General features: G+C 54.2%; 2 protein-coding genes across 19 annotated transcripts in view; one reads left to right on the top strand and one right to left on the bottom strand.

Moving 5' to 3' along the window:
• Window positions 1-3,081, bottom strand: part of PELP1 (proline, glutamate and leucine rich protein 1) — a 30,211-nt gene extending 27,130 nt beyond the window's left edge. For all 4 annotated transcript variants that reach the window (XM_074018288.1, XM_045375588.3, XM_045375586.3 and 1 more), the window contains exon 1: window positions 2,815-3,081. In XM_074018288.1, the coding sequence (XP_073874389.1) occupies window positions 2,815-3,063 (249 nt within the window). In that variant the 5' untranslated portion in view covers window positions 3,064-3,081. The remainder of the gene's footprint in view (window positions 1-2,814) is intronic.
• Window positions 3,082-7,353: 4,272 nt separating this feature from the next.
• ARRB2 (arrestin beta 2) lies at window positions 7,354-18,125 on the top strand. 15 transcript variants are annotated; one of them, XM_045375576.2, is made up of 16 exons: window positions 7,354-7,466; window positions 11,454-11,484; window positions 11,641-11,775; window positions 12,411-12,471; window positions 12,585-12,629; window positions 12,849-13,045; window positions 13,655-13,714; window positions 14,120-14,187; window positions 14,314-14,449; window positions 14,688-14,772; window positions 15,040-15,112; window positions 15,904-16,041; window positions 16,846-16,929; window positions 17,023-17,102; window positions 17,180-17,270; window positions 17,575-18,125. In XM_045375576.2, exons 1-16 carry the CDS (start codon window positions 7,444-7,446, stop codon window positions 17,666-17,668), a joined length of 1,401 nt encoding a protein of 466 aa, XP_045231511.1. In that variant the 5' UTR covers window positions 7,354-7,443; the 3' UTR covers window positions 17,669-18,125. The 15 variants fall into 15 exon arrangements, 14 of the variants coding, with proteins under 14 accessions (XP_045231511.1, XP_073874390.1, XP_045231515.1 ...); XM_074018289.1 differs by having other exon boundaries at window positions 17,216-17,270; XM_045375574.3 differs by lacking the exon at window positions 7,354-7,466 and adding an exon at window positions 7,473-7,629.
• Window positions 18,126-18,311: the final 186 nt, after the last annotated feature.

The raw sequence follows: 18,311 nt of genomic DNA on the forward strand, positions 1-18,311 counted from the left end.
AGAACGCCCACAGGCTGAAGGATTTTTAAAAGCTGCAAACAGGATCAGAATTTTACTTTAGAAAGCTCACTCCAGCTAGGATTAAAGAGGGTAAGACTGAAGTCAAGGAGACCCGTTAGAAGATTGTTGCTATAATATACTCCAAGCTAGATACGGAGCACTGTGCTAGGATGGTTCCATTTTGGAACTACTGAACTTGCAGCACCTGTGGCAAAGACAAGTTGGCAGGTAGATGATCAAACAGTGGATCCCCCTTGCTCGCAAGCTCCAGGTCTATTTGCTGACTTTCTTTTTTTTTTTTTTTTTTTTTTTTTTTTTTTTTTGAGACGGAGTCTCGCTCTGTCGCCCAGGCTGGAGTGCAGTGGCGCGATCTCGGCTCACTGCAAGCTCCGCCTCCCGGGTTCACGCCATTCTCCTGCCTCAGCCTCCCGAGTAGCTGGGACTACAGGCGCCCGCCACCGCGCCCAGCTAATTTTTTGTATTTTTAGTAGAGACGGGGTTTCACCGTGGTCTCGATCTCCTGACCTTGTGATCCGCCCGCCTCGGCCTCCCAAAGTGCTGGGATTACAGGCGTGAGCCACCGCGCCAGGCCTGTTTGCTGACTTTCATTTCTCATCTTAGCTAGACTCGGAATTCTCTGAGAGAAAGGACCATGTCTTATTTGTCTACCTAGACACGAGAAACAGCACCTAAAACATAACAGATACTCGATAAATGTTTCCTGAATGAAACCTGTGGGGAAGGAAAGGAAACCCTCCACATAATCCCATGTATTGAGGATCCAATTCAAAGAACACAAGTGGAAAAAAAATTCAAGGCAGGATGTATCTAAAAATGTAGCACAGGAAATATTAAAGTGGGGCCCTAGTTTCCCACATCACTTAGCTTCTTTACTCAAAATTCTACTAGACTTCAGACATTTAAGAAAAATAAGCAAGACATTAAGTTCATGCAGTTGACTTTGAGGGAGGAGAGGAAGTCCTGAAAGAGATGACAGAAATCACATATTTATAGGCAGGATAGGTAATATTTCACAAATATTTATTAAAAAAATTTCTGGGGGGGCTAGGCATGGTGGCCCATGCCTCTAATCCCAGCACTTTGAGAAGCAAAGGCAAGTGAATCGCTTGAGCTCAGGAGTTTGAGACCAGCCTGAGCAACATGGCAAAACCCCGTCTCTACCAAAAATACAAAAATTAGCCGGGCACTGTGGCGCGTGCCTGTGGTCCCAGCTACTCTGGAGGCTGAGGTGGAAGGATCCCTTGAGCCTGGGAAATGGAGGTTGCAGTGAGCCAAGATCATGCCACTGCACTCCAACCTGGGTGACAGAGTAAGACCTTGTCTCAAAAAAAAAAAAAAGAAAAAAGAAAAAAATTCTGGGACTATAGTGAGATAAAGAAAACAGAAAAAAAAAAAAAAAACCCCGCTGTAATATAACTGACTGACGAAAACCACATAAATTAGAAGAGGGGAATTTAGAGAGAAGAGAAAATACATAATCAGCTCCAGCCTCTGATACTGGGCTGAGGTAGCAGAGATATAGTCTTGTCACCCTCAACTATGCAGAGTAATGTTAAAGACAAACAGATAGGGTTAGCTGTGATAAATCCGGGGCTAAGGTTATTGAACCACCCAGCAGGCTGTGACAACCGTCTTCCTGGAAGCTAGCACAGAGCTGGGAAGGTCCCAGGAAAGAAGGGTGGACACAGAAGATCTCCTGTACATGGGTCTTGAAAGATAGGTAGAATTTGGGGGAGGTTTAGTGGGAGAGGGAGGAGGACAGGAGATTGTTAAAGCAGCAGCTATTATGGGCTAGAAATATGCCTTCTTAGAATCAGTGCTTTCACCTGGACAAGATGGCGGGTTCGAGCTAGACTGGGGGCAATGAGAAAGATATGGAAAAGAGTGGACAGATCTGAAAACTACTCAAAGGATAAAATCAACAGGACTTGATAGATTGCATATGGAGGTGTATGAAGAAGAGTTTAGAATTTCTTGAGTGTCTAGCTTGCAGAACTGAATGGATATCAGATTCCATTCTTATAGAAGTCCAAAGGCTCCTAATCCGGCCTAAAACGCTCTGCATGACCCGGCCACTGCCTACCGACCTCACCAGTCTCATCTGCACCGACTCTCTTCCCCTCCACATCTGAGCCCCAGGAACGATGTCCTTCTTTCCAGTTCCTTCCTACCACAGGGCCTTCCCACATGAGCTCTCCTCTGACTGAACAGCCCCTCCCATCTTTTTTTCCCTACCCAACCCCTATTCATCCTTAGGGTCTCAGCTTAAACGCCGGTTCCTTTGGAAAATCTCTGTCAGTCTTCAGATAAGGTTAGAGATCCCTGATATTCAATTCTCATCTTGTTTCGCAGCATTTTGTATATCGCCACCACGTCTGTAACCGGAGCGCCTAGTACAGTATCTGACCCTCAGTAAGAGGTCGGAAAATGTTTATTGTTGAATGCGTCATTAAGTCCGTCAAAACAATCCCCGAAACAGATATTGCCAGAGGAAAAAGAGGTTTTTAGATTATACAACTAGTGAGTGACTGGGCCTGGAACCTAATCGATTCCTGTGTGCCGACCAATAGACTAACAACAGAAAAATAAGGCCCATTTTTCCCCTGGAGAAACTCAGGGCCGATGAAGGAGAAATACGTGCGTCCCGTCCGGAATGATACCTGGATCCCCTTTCTGCCCGCAGCTCTCCTTCCCTCAACCTTCCTATCGCACTTGCACTGCACCGCAATCCCGGTGCACAGGTGCCGCGCCAACCTCCCCACAGGGCCGCCGGCACGCGGGCCACGGACTCACCTGGGCCCCGCCCACCGACCCATGCAGCCGCAATAGGCACATGAGCCCGGGCAAATGTGGGGCCGAGCGGTTTGGGGGATGCACCGGAGCAACGGCAGACCCCGTTCGAGGTTGCAGCAAACCAGAAACACTCTCCAGCAGCAGCAGGCGGAGCCGCGGGCCCGAGTTCACTGCCGAGAGACCCCCGGTCCCGCCAGGAACCCCAGCCGCGGAGCCCGCAGAGGACCCACTCAGAACGGCTGCCGCCATCTTCCCCCGGGCTCCAGTGGTGGCGTGGCGCGATGACGTAAACACACCGCGACGGCCGCCTACTGGGGAGTGGGCGTGGGGAGGGGGCTGCGGTCCTGCGCACTGGATGAAGGCAGGCTGGACTCGCGGGCTCAGGCTGGGAAGGAGCATGCGCGGCGAGAGCAGTCTGGGCGCCGAGGCACCGGGGTGCTGGGTTCCTGGAGTGATGGCGGGTGAGCGTGTCCGAGGCGGTCCTGTGATGTTTAAGGTACACGTGGTCCGGACAAAAGGCGCCAAAGTCCGAACGATTTCCATTTAGCGAACGGAGTCTCGGGACATCTTCGCTGTAGGAATCAATAACTCTCTCTCTCTCTTTTTTTTTTTTTTTTTTTTGAGACGGAGTCTCGCTCTGTCGCCCAGGCTGGAGTGCAGTGGCGCGATCTCGGCTCACTGCAAGCTCCGCCTCCCGGGTTCACGCCATTCTCCTGCCTCAGCCTCCCGAGTAGCTGGGACTACAGGCGCCCACAACCGCGCCCGGCTAATTTTTTGTATTTTTAGTAGAGACGGGGTTTCACCGTGGTCTCGATCTCCTGACCTTGTGATCCGCCCGCCTCGGCCTCCCAAAGTGCTGGGATTACAGGCGTGAGCCACCGCGCCCGGCCTTTTTTTTTTTTTTTGAGACGGAGTCTCGCTCTGTGGCCCAGGCTGGAGTGCAGTGGCACGTTCTCGGCTCACCACAACTTCAACCTCCCGAGTTCAAACGATTCCCCTACCTCAGCCTCCCGAGTAGCTGCAGTTACATTCGCGCGTCACCTCGCCTGCCAAATTTTTTTGTATTTTTGTAGAGATGGGGTTTCACCATGTTGGTCAGGCTGGTCTTAAACTCCTGACCTCGGGTGTTCCGCCCGCCTCGGCCTCCCAAAGTGCTGGGATTACAGGCGTGAGCCACCGCGCCCGGCGCAGGAATCAATAACTCTCTAGGTAACTTGAAATCACAGACTTTTTTAACTACATTTGCAACTTCAGAAATGATACGAGATGTGCGCCTTACAAAAGCCAATTCAAACAGTATGGAAGGGCATAAAGTAAAAAGAAAAACTGCCCCTCGCCGCAAGGCCCTGCCCCAGTAGCGTCTATACTTTCCTAATATTAGTCTATGCACAAGCACATAAATGAATATTTTACAAGATTGGGGTCTGCTTGTGGCTTTTTTTCACTCATGACCTTCTTTATGCTGTTTTTTAAACTGTGTGGTATGAATGAAATGGGTGCACCATGATTTAATAATTCTATTGCTGAACTAATATTTCGAGGCTGCTCCAACTTTTTGCTAATGTGAACACTAGTGAACATGCTAATACCTCTATCTTTGTGTATTTTTGTGATTATTAGCTTCAAATCTAAGAGTCATCATTTTTCCTCTTTTTTTTTTTTTTTTTGAGAAGTCTTGCTCTGTCACCCAGGCTAGAGTGCAATGGTGTGATCTCAGCTCACTGCAACCTCTGCCTCCTGAGTTCAAGTGATTCTCCTGCCTCAGCCTGCCAAGTAGCTGAGATTACAGGCACCCGCCTCCATGCCCAGCTAATTTTTGTATTTTTAGTAGAGACGGGGCTTCACCATGTTGGCCAGTCTAGTCTCAAACTCCTGACCTCAAGTGATCCGCCAGCCTCAGCTTCCCAAAGTCCTGGGATTACAGGTGTGAGCCACCCCACCTCGCCCATTTTTCCTCTTATTGCCTTCTATCCAATCCTTCAAGTCCTGGCATTCTGCCTCCAAAATACATTAACCCAACAGCGTTCATTTTTCTCCATCTCCACTGCCACTCGGGTCCAAATCACCATTCACTCTCACCTAGTCTCTTACAATAGCCTCTTACAAAGCCTTCATTACTCTCTGCTTCCCTCTTAGCACCCTTGTAGTCCCTTCACACAGCAACCAAAGTGGTCTTTTCAAATGTAAACCAGTTCTTGTCACTCCTTGCTTAAACCCCTCTGTGGCTTCCAAATGTGATGAGAATGAAATCCCATCTTCTCACTGATGCCTACAAGAATCCACCCAATCTGACTCATACCCACCTCCCTGACCTCAACACATACCACAAGTACAACTTTCCTTCTCTCTTTCTATTCTTGAGCCAAACTAGGCTTCTTTCTATTCTCCAGCAAAACCCATTCCCACATCAGAACCGTTGCACATGTTGCTGATTCTGCTGGAGAAACTGTCCTTTGATCCTATGTAACTGACACTATCTTGCCATCCTGAGAGGGCTTCTTTTCAGGTAGCTCCCACTCCAACCCCCATCAGCCTCCATCACATTTCCCTGCTTATAATTCATGTCATTACCAGAACTTTATTTGCTTTCTTATGTATTAACTATCTCTTTTGTCTAAAATACAAACTCCATGAAAGGGCTGTTGTCTCCTACACTATGCTCTTCCCATCACCTAGAAGAGTGCCTGGTACATAAAAGGTGCTGAAAAGATATTTCCCCAGGCGGGAGTGCAGTGGCACGATCACAGCTCACTGCAGCCTTGACCTCCCAGCTCAAGCGATCCTCCCACCTCAGCCTCCCTAGTACCTGGGACTCTAGGCACTAGTCACTATACTTGGCTCATTTTTGGGTTTTTGGAGGTTTTTTGTTTGTTTTGTTTGTTTTTGAGATGAAGTTTCGCTATTGTCACTCAGGCTGGAGTGCAATGGCACGATCTCAGCTCACTGCAACCTCTGCCTCCCAGGTTCAAGTGATTCTCCTGCCTCAGCCTCATGAGTAGCTGGGATTATAGCCTAAATTTCAACATGTTGGCCAGAGTGGTCTCGAACTCCTGACCTCAGGTGATCAGCCCACCTCGGCCTCCCAAAGTACTGGGACTACAGGTGTGAGCCACTGCACGCGGCCCCCTCTGCTTTAAAAACCACTACTGGTTCCTCGTGTCCTTCTGCGGGGCCCTCAGTCTCGCTCCTTCATCTGCTATACAAAATCCTCCACAACCTGTTCCAGGCTTCCCCACCAACACCACACAACAGGATGTGCCTTGTCTTTCTCTTTGGAATGCCCTGTCTTAACTTCTGCCCGGCCCGGCACGGTGGCTCACGCCTGTAATCCCAACACTTTGGGAGGCTGAGGCGGGTGGAACACGAGGTCAGGCATTTGAGACCAGCAAGGCCAACGTGATGAAACCTTGTCTCTATTAAAAATATGAAAAGTAGCTAGGCATTGTGGCAGGCGCCTGTAATCCCAGCTACTCGGGAGGCTGAGCAGAGAAGTGCTTGAACCTGGGAGGCGGAGGTTGCAGTGAGCCGAGATCGCGCCACTGCACTCCAGCCGGGGCAACAGAGCGAGACTCTATCTCAAAAAAAAGAAAACGAAAAAAAACTTCTGCACATCCTTCAGAAAGACTGTCCTCATATGTTCTCCGCTCCACCCCCGCCCGGGCCGAGCGCTGTTAGTGGCTGTGTCTTCTGACTCAGACCTCTGTAATAGCATTCCTGGGTAATACCTGTGTATGTGTCTCCTCAACTATTCTAGGAAGTCAGGGGCCATGGTAATTCATATGTGTCCCCATCGATTGGCATAGTAAATAGCATAAAATAGGCACGGATGGGTGGGTCGATAGATGGACCGATGGGTGCGAGCGAGTGAGTGAGTGGATGTTAGCTGGGATGGGTGGGTGAAGGAGATGGAGAGTCAGAGACATTGGAAAAGGGAACCCTGCGAAAATCAAATGTAGACACCAGGAGGAGCTGACACGCTGCGGTGAAGAAGCGGGAGGGCTGGCCACAGAAGGCGGTACGCTCCGCGTGGAGCAGGTGAGCTGCGCGCACTGAAGCAAGTATCACGCAATTGAACTGCTCACCCACGTGTTCCCCCCCACCATCCTCCTTCCCAGACGGCGCTTCAGCTCATTCCACCGCCCCCAACAGCCCGGTCGCCCCCACCGCCACTGAGAAAGCAAACAAAGGGGAGGAGACCCCTAAAGGTTCTGGATGCCGAGGGCCAATCGAAAGACTTAGATCCCCTGGAAGGCGGGAGCCTTGGTTTAGGGGGGCCCAATCGGTTTCAAGGGGTTGCGGCGGGGCGGGGAGATGGGCGGGAAGAGCGGGAGCGGGCCCCGCGCGCGGGGGAGGGCTCCCCGGCTGGGACGGAACGCGAAGGGTTGGGGGCGGAGCCAATGGCCCTGTGTGTCTGCTAGGAGAGGGCGGGCAGCGCCGCGGCGCGCGCGATCCGGCTGACGCATCTGGCCCCGGTTCCCCCAGACCAGAGCCGGGCCGGGAGGGAGGGGGAAGAGGCGAGAGCGCGGAGGGCGCGCGTGCGCATTGGCGCGGGGAGGAGCAGGGATCTTGGCAGCGGGCGAGGAGGCTGCGAGCGAGCCGCGAACCGAGCGGGCGGCGGGCGCGCGCACCATGGGGGAGAAACCCGGGACCAGGTAAGGGAGGTGGGGCCACGCGGCGGGGCATGGGCGGCGGCTCGGGGCGGGGGCTGGGACGGTCCCAGACGAGGACGCCGCGGAGAGGATCTGGGGGCCGGACGCCTGGGTCCCTAGGGACAGCCATCCGGGGCCGCACGCGCAGGTCCTCGAGGATAATGAGGTTGGGGGGAAATGCCCGGGCCCCTGCAGAAAGCGAGGCCGGAGGGGGATCAGAAAAACCGGTGTCGGGGTTCTCTCAGGGATGTGGGGCCAGACTACTGGGCTCTCCCGTGCCCAGGAGTCTGGGCAGGCTGCGATGCAGGGACGGAGGGAGGAGCAGGTGGCTGGCCCCGAGGGGTCGTGTACGGGGAGGCTGGATGCTGGGAGGGGGATCCCCTCCAGACTCGTGCCAAGCCAATGCAAAGCCTCCTGTCCAATATCCCCCAGGTAGTCGCGCTGCCCACACCTGTCCCGAGGGCCGGGTGGCTCCTCATCCAAACTTCTACCTTCCCCTGGGTTGCCAGGAGCAACAACAGCTTCATCTTGGGAGAGCCTGACCCTTCCTGAAACTAGATCGGATCCCTCTCCCTGGGGGTGGGGGAGGCAGTATTCACGCTGGGCGCGCGTCCACTCCCCGGATGTTTTCTGTGCAATCGAGGCTCTTTCCTTCCACTGATACCCCGAGTTCTCTTTTTTGGTCTCTAGCAAAATCCACTTCCTGTTGTGACTCAACACCCCCAAGGGGTAAGGGGTGAATGCCTGAGTCCCAGGGGAGCAGGAGCAAAAGACAGAAAGGTTGGGGCTGTAGGCCTCAACCCAGAGGGGATCGGGAATAGGGAATTGGTCCTGAGCTCTGGCTTGCTCTGCAAAGCATCATATCGACCCCACTTCCAACCTATAGAGTAGGAGAACCCAGGTTTCTGAGCGTCAAGTAGATGAGTATCAGAAAGAGATCATCAGAGAGATGATCGGTGTCCTGGATTAGGGTTTAAACATCCCAGAGAAAGGGGAAGTTGCTGCCTTGTGGGAGGCCCCTGATTTCCGTTATGTGGTTCAAGGAGTGGGACAGATGGACCAAAGGGGACTGCTGACTTGACCCAATTTCCCTCACCTCCATCAAATTCTGGGCCACAGGAAATGGAGAGAATAGCAGGAAGTGTGAAAGGACATCTGCTTCAGCTACCCCTGCCCCCATTGGGCACCTCCCTGGTCATCCCCACACTCTGCCTCCTTGGCCAGCCTAGTATCTGCACGCTGCTCCTCCTCAGCCTGGCAGGAGGTGGCTGGGTTAGGATCCAAAGGGCAGGTGCCTTGCAGCTGCTCCAGGGCAGTTGCCCCAGAGCCACACTGCAGTTGGCCCACTGACTGTGGCTGTCACAGCCCTGTGCCAGGGCTCCTAATGGGAGGACACCCTGGGACAAAGAGGAAAACCAGAAGCAAAGGGGAGGGAGAGCCTGGATGATGCCACAGCACTCAGCCCCCAAGTTGGGACAAAAGATAGGATGTTTATTCTAGCTGCCACCGTATCGATGTTTATTCTCTTTTATTGGTTAGGAATACCTGGGAGCCTCCATACCCTTTACCTTATAATCTTTGGACAGCTTGGCTTTCTGGGAAGAAGGGACAAGTGAAGTTGTAGCAGAAACTGGGCCTATGGTAGAAACCATTTAGGGCCAAAGGCCAGAGTCATTGCTCTCCTATATGCTCCAGCTGTCAGAGCTGTAGACCAGATGGAAAGATGGTTAAGTCTTACCCAGATACTGCGGCAACCTGCCCATTGGGGTCCTCTGGGAATGGGGTGGTAGAGTTGGAGGAGGGATGGGCTAGTTGGCAGGATTTCACGTTCTGCTGTCTATCTGAGGATCCTTTCCAGGGATCACTGCTGAGGCAGAGTGGATTGGAAGGAGTAAGGTGATGCTTCAAAGAATAGGCTCACAATTGGCCAGATCACTGGGATTGCCAAACACTTCCTTACCCTCCCAGCAGTGGGTGGAGTCCAGGCTTAAATTGTTTCAGCAACTGGAAAGCGAATACCCTTCAATTGAACAAACTATTGATGCCAGCTACAGAGACGGATAGTGTAATATTGATTGAGAGGATGGACTCGGAGCCAGACCGCCTTGGTTTCTATTAATTCCCACCATTTACTCTCTCTGTGACCTTAAAACACTTAACCTCTCTCTGCCTCAGTTTCCTCACCTGGAAAATAGAGACATTAGGACCTCCATCACTGGGTAGTTTTATTTTATTTTATTTTTTATTTATTTATTTATTTGAAATGGAGTCTTGCTCTGTCACCCAGGCTGGAGTGCAGTGACGCAATCTTGGCTCACTGCAACCTAAGGCCGGGCGTGGTGGCTCACGCCTGTAATCCCAGCACTTTGGGAGGCTGAGGCGGGTGCATCACCTGAGGTCAGGAGTTGGAGATCAGCCTGGCCAACTTGGGGAAACCTTGTCTCTACTAAAAAACTACAAAATACAGGCCAGACGCCGTGGCTCAAGCCCGTAATCCCAGCCCTTTGGGAGGCTGAGGCGGGCGGATCACTTGAGGTCAGGAGTTCGAGATCAGCCTGGCCAACATAGGGAAACCCCATCTATACTAAAAATATAAAAATTAGCAGCCAGGCGCAGTGGCTCACACCTGTAATCCCAGCACTTTGGGAGGCCAAGACTGGCGGATCACGAGGTCAGGAGATGAAGACCGTCCTGGCTAACACAGTGAAACCCCGTCTCTACTAAAAATACAAAAAATTAGCCGGGCGTGGTGGTGGGCACCTGTAGTCCTAGCTACTTGGGAGGCTGAGGCAGGAGAATGGCATGAACCTGGGAGGCAGAGGTTGCAGTGAGCCAAAATTGCGCCACTGCACTCCAGCCTGGGCAACAGAGCAAGACTCCATCTCAAAAAAATAAAAAATTATCCAGACATGATGGCAGGCACCTCTAATCCCACCTACTCAGGAGGCTGAGGCATGAGAATCGCTGGAACCCAGGAGGTGGAGGTTGCAGTGAGCTGACAGCGTGCCACTGCACTCCAGCCTTGGTGATAGAGCGAGACTCCGTCTCAAAAAATATATATATACAAAACATACCTGGGCGTGGTGGCTCACGCCCGTAATCCCAGCTGCTTGGGAGACTGAAGCAGGAGAATCACTTAAATCTGGGAGGCGGAGGTTGCAGTGAGCTGAGATCCCGCCACTGCACTCCAGCCTGGGCAACAGAGCGAGACTCCGTCTCAAACAACAGAGTATTACAAGAGATGACACATTTGAAACACGTGGAACGGTGCTGGGCATGGAGAAGTCACTCTGAATGTTAGCAGCATTAGCATCTTCATGATCTGGGTGGCACTGTGCTGGAGATGCGTAAATGAATAAGGCCTCCGAGGCTCACAGTCTGAGGAGGGAGGCAGCTAACTGTCCGTGTGTGCTACCACACCACAAGTAAAACATCAACAAGGTGTGACAGGAACCCAAAACAAGGAGTGACCAGAGTCTGGGCTGGGTCAGCTTCCTAAAGGCTGGGCGTTCAAATAGGCTTTTAAGCTGTTGAGGTCGGAGTTGGGGACAGTTGGAGGTGAGTAGAGTAGAGTCAAACTTGGGTAGGGCCTATGGTAGAAACCATCTAGGGCCAAAGGCCAGGGTCATTGCTCTCCTCTATGCTCCAGCGGTCAGCGCTGTAGACCGGATGGAAAGATGGTTAGGTCTTACCCAGACACTGCGGCAACCTGCCCATTCTGGTCCTCTGGGAAGAGCCTGGGTGGTTCCTAGGGCAACCAGTGGCCATTACTAGGGAGGGACGGGGACGAAGGAGGGTGGACAAGAGAGGGGCATTTCCCCTTGCCGCCATGTTAGAAATAGGAAGGACCTTCCGGGAAGAAGGGGAAAGGGGCAGAGCTGGGCAAAGCCCTGCAGCCTCAGGCAGGAGGCCTGGGAGGGAGAGGGTCCTGGTGTGGGGTCCCTGCTGAGTCTGAGGGAGGCAGTGGGGTTTCCCTTTCTGTTTTGTTAGGGTCTTCAAGAAGTCGAGCCCTAACTGCAAGGTGAGTCTCCACAGCACTTACCCTTTCGACCCTCCCTGGGCCCCAACAAAGCCCGGCCTTCCCCTAGACGATCCCCAGCCTGCCCAAAGATGATCCCCAACCCCTAGCTCCCCACTTCCTGTGACAGCTAAGAGCCGACTTCCTTTCCTCCTGAAGCCCCTTGCCGCAGAGGCTGCTCAGCCTGAGCCAGCCACAGGCTGGGTGGGGCAGGCCTGGGTCCCCAAGCAGATCACAGAGGAGGCGGCCAGAAGCAAGCCATGTGCCTGTAGCCCTCCTAGGGCCCAACCCAAGGTGCGTGGGGCTGGGAAAAGTTAACAGCCCCCACCCAGGCTATGGCTTATTGATCCTAGAGCCCCTTGAGGGGACCTCGTGAGGGTGGCAGCTGCTCTCTAGCTGGCTAGTAGGACTGAGTTCTCCCTGAGGATCCAAAGACACACACACATAGACACACGGACACACACAGACACAAATACACACACACACACACACCCCTCTGGCTGGTTGAGGATGCAAACACACACACACACACAGACACACACAAACACACCTCGCTGGTTGGGCTGAGTCCTCCCTGAGGATGCAAACACACACACACAGACACACATGCACATACATGTTCACATGCACACCTGACTGGGTGGGCTGAGGCCACACACACACACAAACACACACACACACACACACACACACACCGGGCTGGTGGGCAGAGGTGTGCAGAGATTAGGGAGCAGCTAAAAAGCGTTAAGGTCCACTAGTCTGAGAAACGCCACCACCCTCACTTTCCAACACTGTTGGGAGGAAAGCTGGAGAAACTCCTTCCTGATAGCCCAGCCTGGAGATCCCCGGGCAGGGCAGCCAGTTTTGAGGGCTCCGATGCCCTGTCACCATCCTCCCCAATCTCCCCTGTGACCCCTTGACATCCTCAGCTCACCGTGTACTTGGGCAAGCGGGACTTCGTAGATCACCTGGACAAGGTGGACCCTGTAGGTAAGTGTTCTCAGAAAGGAGCAGCTCGTTCCCCAAGAGGGGAAGAAGTTCCCGGGCCCAGGAAAGGGGGTGGCGGCTCTTTCCGGAAGTGAGCTGGTGTGTCCCCCTCCTAGATGGCGTGGTGCTTGTGGACCCTGACTACCTGAAGGACCGCAAAGGTACTGGCCCCAAGTCCGGGGGCTCAGGGGAAGTGGGGGCTAGGGAAGTGAAATGGGCTGGCCTTGGAAGGGCACCCCAGAGAGATGGAGGCTGGAGGTGGAAGCCAGGAGTAGGGTTCAGGCAAGTCTTATGCTGCTGAGGGAGGAGCAGCGGCTGCTAGGTGCTGGGGGACTGGGGAAGCGGGGCTCCTGATCACACATCTTACCCTCCCTTGCCAGTGTTTGTGACCCTCACCTGCGCCTTCCGCTATGGCCGTGAAGACCTGGATGTGCTGGGCTTGTCCTTCCGTAAAGACCTGTTCATCGCCACCTACCAGGCCTTCCCCCCAGTGCCCAACCCGCCCCGGCCTGCCACCCGCCTGCAGGACCGGCTGCTGAGGAAGCTTGGCCAGCATGCACACCCCTTCTTCTTCACCGTGAGGATGCCCCTGCCCTCTGAGGGCCAGGGGGCTGGGCTGGGACTGTGTCTGGGGTGGGGGTAAGGCACCGCTATGGACAGATCTGGAAGAAACAGTGAGGCAGGGACCCTAGATCCACCTCCCTTCAGGGTCCCCATGCATTCAGGAAGCCCTTGATTATCTGCCTTCTCTCTGGGTCCCTTCCTTCCTCCTTTCTCATCCCCAGGAGTCCTTTCTCCAGCCTCTTTTTCTTTTTTTTTTTTGAGACAAAGTCTCACTCTGTCGCCCAGGCTGGAGTGCAGTGGCACAATCTTGGCTCATTGCAAGCTCTGCCTCCTGGGTTCAAGCGATTCTTATGCCTCAGCCTCCTGAGTAGCTGGAATTACAGGCGTGCGCCACCACACACGACTCATTTTGTATTTTTGGTAGAGATAGGGTTTCGCCATGTTGGTCAGGCTGGTCTAGAACCCCTGACCTCAGGTGATCCGCCCACCTCGGCCTTCCCAAGTGCTGGGATTACAGGCGTGAGCCACCGCGCCCAACCTCTCCAGCCTCGCAAGTTGAGATTTGGAGGAAGATCTGGGGGCTTTCTGGAAGGACTCAAGTCTTCTCTTTCCTCTGCCACAGATACCCCAGAATCTTCCATGCTCTGTCACACTGCAGCCAGGACCAGAGGACACAGGGAAGGTATGGGAGGAACAGCTCTGAGGGCTCCCAGGGCAGGACAGGGGCCAGCAGGAGCCTGGAGGCACAGCTGAGCCAGAGGGTGAACTGTCGAGATGCCAGGGTGGGGCCGAGGGTAGGCCAGTGTCTTCGTGGAAGTGGGGTGTGTATGGTGATGCACGCGTGACCCTGCCTCCTGCTCTCTGGACCTGCATGGATCTGGGGATGGGGGCTCCCCTTGCCCCTTGCACTACCATGACCAAGCCTCTGCCAGGTTCGGGGCTTTGGAGAGGAAGACTTGGTCGCCAGGGTCGTGAGACCACAATGGGGCAAGCATCCCTGCCCAAGAGGAGGGAAGGGGGAGGAAGGAAGGGGAGTGATGGTGGCGGGAGCCTTGGGTAAGATGTGGCCTTTTCTCCCCCTCCCGAGGCCTGCGGCGTAGACTTTGAGATTCGAGCCTTCTGTGCTAAATCACTAGAGGAGAAAAGCCACAAAAGGTGAGGGACGCGACCTCCTCTATGATGTAAGAGGAGGCTTTCCAGGAGCCCAGGCCCCGTGCGGGGGAGGAGTAGGGGTCTAGGTGTCTGAGGATTGACCCCCTTCTGCCCCCACCCCCATCCCAGGAACTCTGTGCGACTGGTGATCCGAAAGGTGCAGTTTGCCCCAGAGAAACCCGGCCCCCAGCCTTCAGCAGAAACCACACGCCACTTCCTCATGTCTGACCGGTCCCTGCACCTCGAGGCTTCCCTGGACAAGGAGGTGGGGTGTGAGAGGGTGATGCGGATGCCACGGTGCAGTTTAGACCCAGGGGAGGGGGGGCGAAGCCACACGTCAAGATGACATTTGTAAAGGAGGTTGCCTTGGCTGGATGTGGAGAGTTGCCGTATGCTTGGGTTTGATGGGAGGGGGCCAGAACAATGTGTTGTGTTTGGGGACACACTGATGATGGGACCAGTAAAAACCAGATCCAATTCATATGACCCCCTCCCCCCAAAAGCTGTACTACCATGGGGAGCCCCTCAATGTAAATGTCCACGTCACCAACAACTCCACCAAGACCGTCAAGAAGATCAAAGTCTCTGGTAGGAGGTGGGGTTTGGAAGGGGGTCTTTGGGGAGGGTGTTACTGCACAGGTGGCTCCTGGTGTGATCTCAGCCCAGGCCATTTCCCAGGGCGGGAGACCCACCAGGGCTCAAAGAATTTAGGTTGTTCCAGAATGATACAGGGAGCCTCGGTGTTTACTGCTTCCAGGGGGGAGCATGGAGGGGCCACGCCACGGGGTCTGGAGTTGTGTTGTGGGGGTGGCTTGTGCTCCATCCAGAGCTGCCTGACCCTGTCCCCCCCCACAGTGAGACAGTACGCCGACATCTGCCTCTTCAGCACCGCCCAGTACAAGTGTCCTGTGGCTCAACTCGAACAAGAGTGAGTATCGGGAGAGACCCAGTTCCCAGTCTGGGGGAGAAGAGCAGGATCGGGAGAGTGTGAGGTGGGGGAAGAATTCTTCCTGAGCCGTCACCACTATTTTTTTTTTTTTTTTTTTGAGATGGAATTATTGCTCTTGTTGCCCAGCCTGAAGTGTGATGGGGCGACCTCTGCTCACTGCAACCTCCACCTCCCAGGTTCAGGCGATTATCCTGCTTCAGCCTCCCAAGTAGCTGGGACTACAGGCTTGCAACACCATACCTGGCTTATTTTTATTTATTTATTTATTTATTTTTGAGACGGAGTCTCGCTCTGTCGCCCAGGCTGGAGTGCAGTGGTGTGATCTCAGCTCACTGCAAGCTCCGCCTCCCGGGTTCAAGCCATTCTCCTGCCTCAGCCTCCCGAGTAGCTGGGACTACAGGCGCCCGCCACCACGCCAGGCTAATTTTTTTGTATTTTTAGTAGAGACGGGTTTCACCGTGTTAGCCAGGCTAGTCTTGAACCCCTGACCTCAAGTGACCCACCCGCCATGGCCTCTCAAAGTGCTGGGATTACAGGCGTGAGCCACTGTGACCAACCACCATCTTCACTTAAAAGGGTATTCCCTCTACAACCAGGCACCTCTGGGTTGCTAATTTTCTTGAGCACGTTGAGCCACAACCTACTCCCTTGTGACCTGTGCCCAAAGAGAGAAGGGACTGGTGAAGGGGAGATGCTGCTTGGGGGTGATAGGCCACCCCTCGCCCAGTCCAGCCCCCTGAAGCGTCTTGTTCTCTTGTTCCCACCCCCAGTGACCAGGTATCTCCCAGCTCCACGTTCTGTAAGGTGTACACCATCACCCCGCTGCTCAGTGACAACCGGGAGAAGCGGGGTCTCGCCCTGGATGGGAAACTCAAACACGAGGACACCAACCTGGCTTCCAGCACCATGTGAGGGTGGGGCTGGGGCGGGTCCCCCGCAGGCCAGGGGCCAGACGTCAGTTGAGTGCTAACTATGTGCCAGGCCCTATCCTAGGTGCCAGGGAGGTACAGTGAACAGAAGAGACAAAAAGAACTCTTACATTCTAGGAGAGGGAGGCTAGACAAATCCGATCAGTGGTCACTGTACGGCAGGTTTAGTGACAAGTATGAAGGAGAAAAAGCAGGCAGGGAAGGGAGGGATGGGGCACAGTGAGATGCAAAGGTGAATTGGGAGTAAGGACCCAGCAGAAGTAAGCAACATGGGTGAGCAGGAAAGGAGGGTTCTGGGCAGAGAAAAAACAAAGACTCAGAGGTGGGGCAGCCTGGAGTGTTGGAGGAATGGGGAGGTGCCATCGTGCCCTCGGGCAGGAGCAGCCCTGGAGGTCCTCAGCTTCACAAAGGGCTGGATTTCACCTTCCCCGGTGCCTTTGTTCAGGGTTCTCACTGCACAGCCACATACAACAGGCCCGGAAGGCAACTTACCAAGAACTAAGTAGCAGGAGAGGAGGAGGAGGTGAGGTCAGGGGCTAATGGAGAGCCAGACGGTGCAGTGCTGTTAGCGGAGAAGGACGTCAGCTTTTACGGGAGAGAAACCACAGGAGGCTCTGCACGGGGAGTGCAGCGCGCACTGTACCGTAACCGCACGCCCGGGCTGCTGGGGCCCCACGGGCCTGTGCGAGTTTGTGGTCCTGCCCAGAGGCCCCATGGGAACCCCACGGTGGGCCAAGTGACAGGGGGATGGGCCCTGGTCTGACTCCACCACCGCAATTGCAGCGTGAAGGAGGGTGCCAACAAGGAGGTGCTGGGAATCCTGGTGTCCTACAGGGTCAAGGTGAAGCTGGTGGTGTCTCGAGGCGGGTGAGTGTCATGGGGGGTCCTGGGTGGGGGTCACACTGGCTCTCGATAGTCCTGTGTCGTCATCCTCTTCACGATCCCTCTCCCCTTCCCCAGGGATGTGTCTGTGGAGCTGCCTTTTGTTCTTATGCACCCCAAGCCCCGCGACCACACCCCCCTCCCCAGACCCCAGTCAGGTGAGCACACCGCCCACCCCAAGCCCTCAGAGGGAGGGCCTCAAGCAGGGCCAGTGGAGGAAAACTGGCCCTTCCAGCACCCACCCCCACACCCCCTCTTCCCGTCCCCCCAGCCGCTCCGGAGACAGACGTCCCCGTGGACACCAACCTCATTGAATTTGATACCAAGTAAGAAACTCATTCCCCTACGTCACCCTCTTGGGACAAAGATTCCTGCCACATTCAAATCTGCCCTCATACCTCTTCCTTGCTTGCTGGGGGGAGAAGGGGATTGCGGCGTCAAATCAAGATGCTTAGCCTTGTGAGGCTGCCTCTTGCTGCCTTTTCTTTGTCCCTTCCTGTGAATACCTCTGGTCCCACTGCTGTTCGAACGCCTCTGTCCCAGAGGCCCAGCCTGGGGGAGGGCAGGGAGTGGGAGGCTAGGAAAAGTGTCAGAAGCCCTCACCTCACACCCCTCTTTCCCACCACCAAGCTATGCCACAGATGATGACATTGTGTTTGAGGACTTTGCCCGGCTTCGGCTGAAGGGGATGAAGGATGACGACTATGATGACCAACTCTGCTAGGAAGCAGGGCGGGAAGAAGGGAGGGGATGGGGTTGGAAGAGGTGAAGACAGGACCAAGATCCCCACTGTCACTGGGGGATTGTCCCAGCCTCTCTTCCCTTCCCCTCCGCCTGGAAGCTTCTTCAACCAACCCCTTCACTCTCCCCCGCACCCCCCACCATGATACGCACTGGACCCTCTCTTGCTGAATGTGGGCATTAATTTTTTGACTGCAGCTCTGCTTCTCCAGCCCCGCAGTGGGTGGCAAGCTGTGTTCATACCTAAATTTTCTGGAAGGGGACAGTAAAAAGAGGAGTGACAGGAGGGAAAGAGGGAGACAAAACTCCCACTCAACCTCACACCAACACCTCCCATGATCACTCCGTCTGCCCCCATTCCTTCACGAGGAGACCCTTTGTGGACAAGGCTGTTTCTTTGTTTCTGAGCATAAAGAAAAAAATAAATCTTTTACTAAGCATGAGTGTGTTTTCTCTGTAGTGTTTAGAGAGTGTATACTGTGCTTGTCCATGATTCTGTTAGCTTGTGGGGGAGGACCCAGTCTCTCTTCTGCACCCAAAAGGCACCTGACACAGAGGCTCTCAGTAAATGCTTATGGGATGACTGTGCTGTGGCTGTGTTCCAAGGTAAACATCAAAACTTGACT

The sequence above is a fragment of the Macaca fascicularis genome, chromosome 16, assembly GCF_037993035.2.
Source record: "Macaca fascicularis isolate 582-1 chromosome 16, T2T-MFA8v1.1".
NCBI classification, from domain to species: Eukaryota; Metazoa; Chordata; class Mammalia; order Primates; family Cercopithecidae; genus Macaca; species Macaca fascicularis.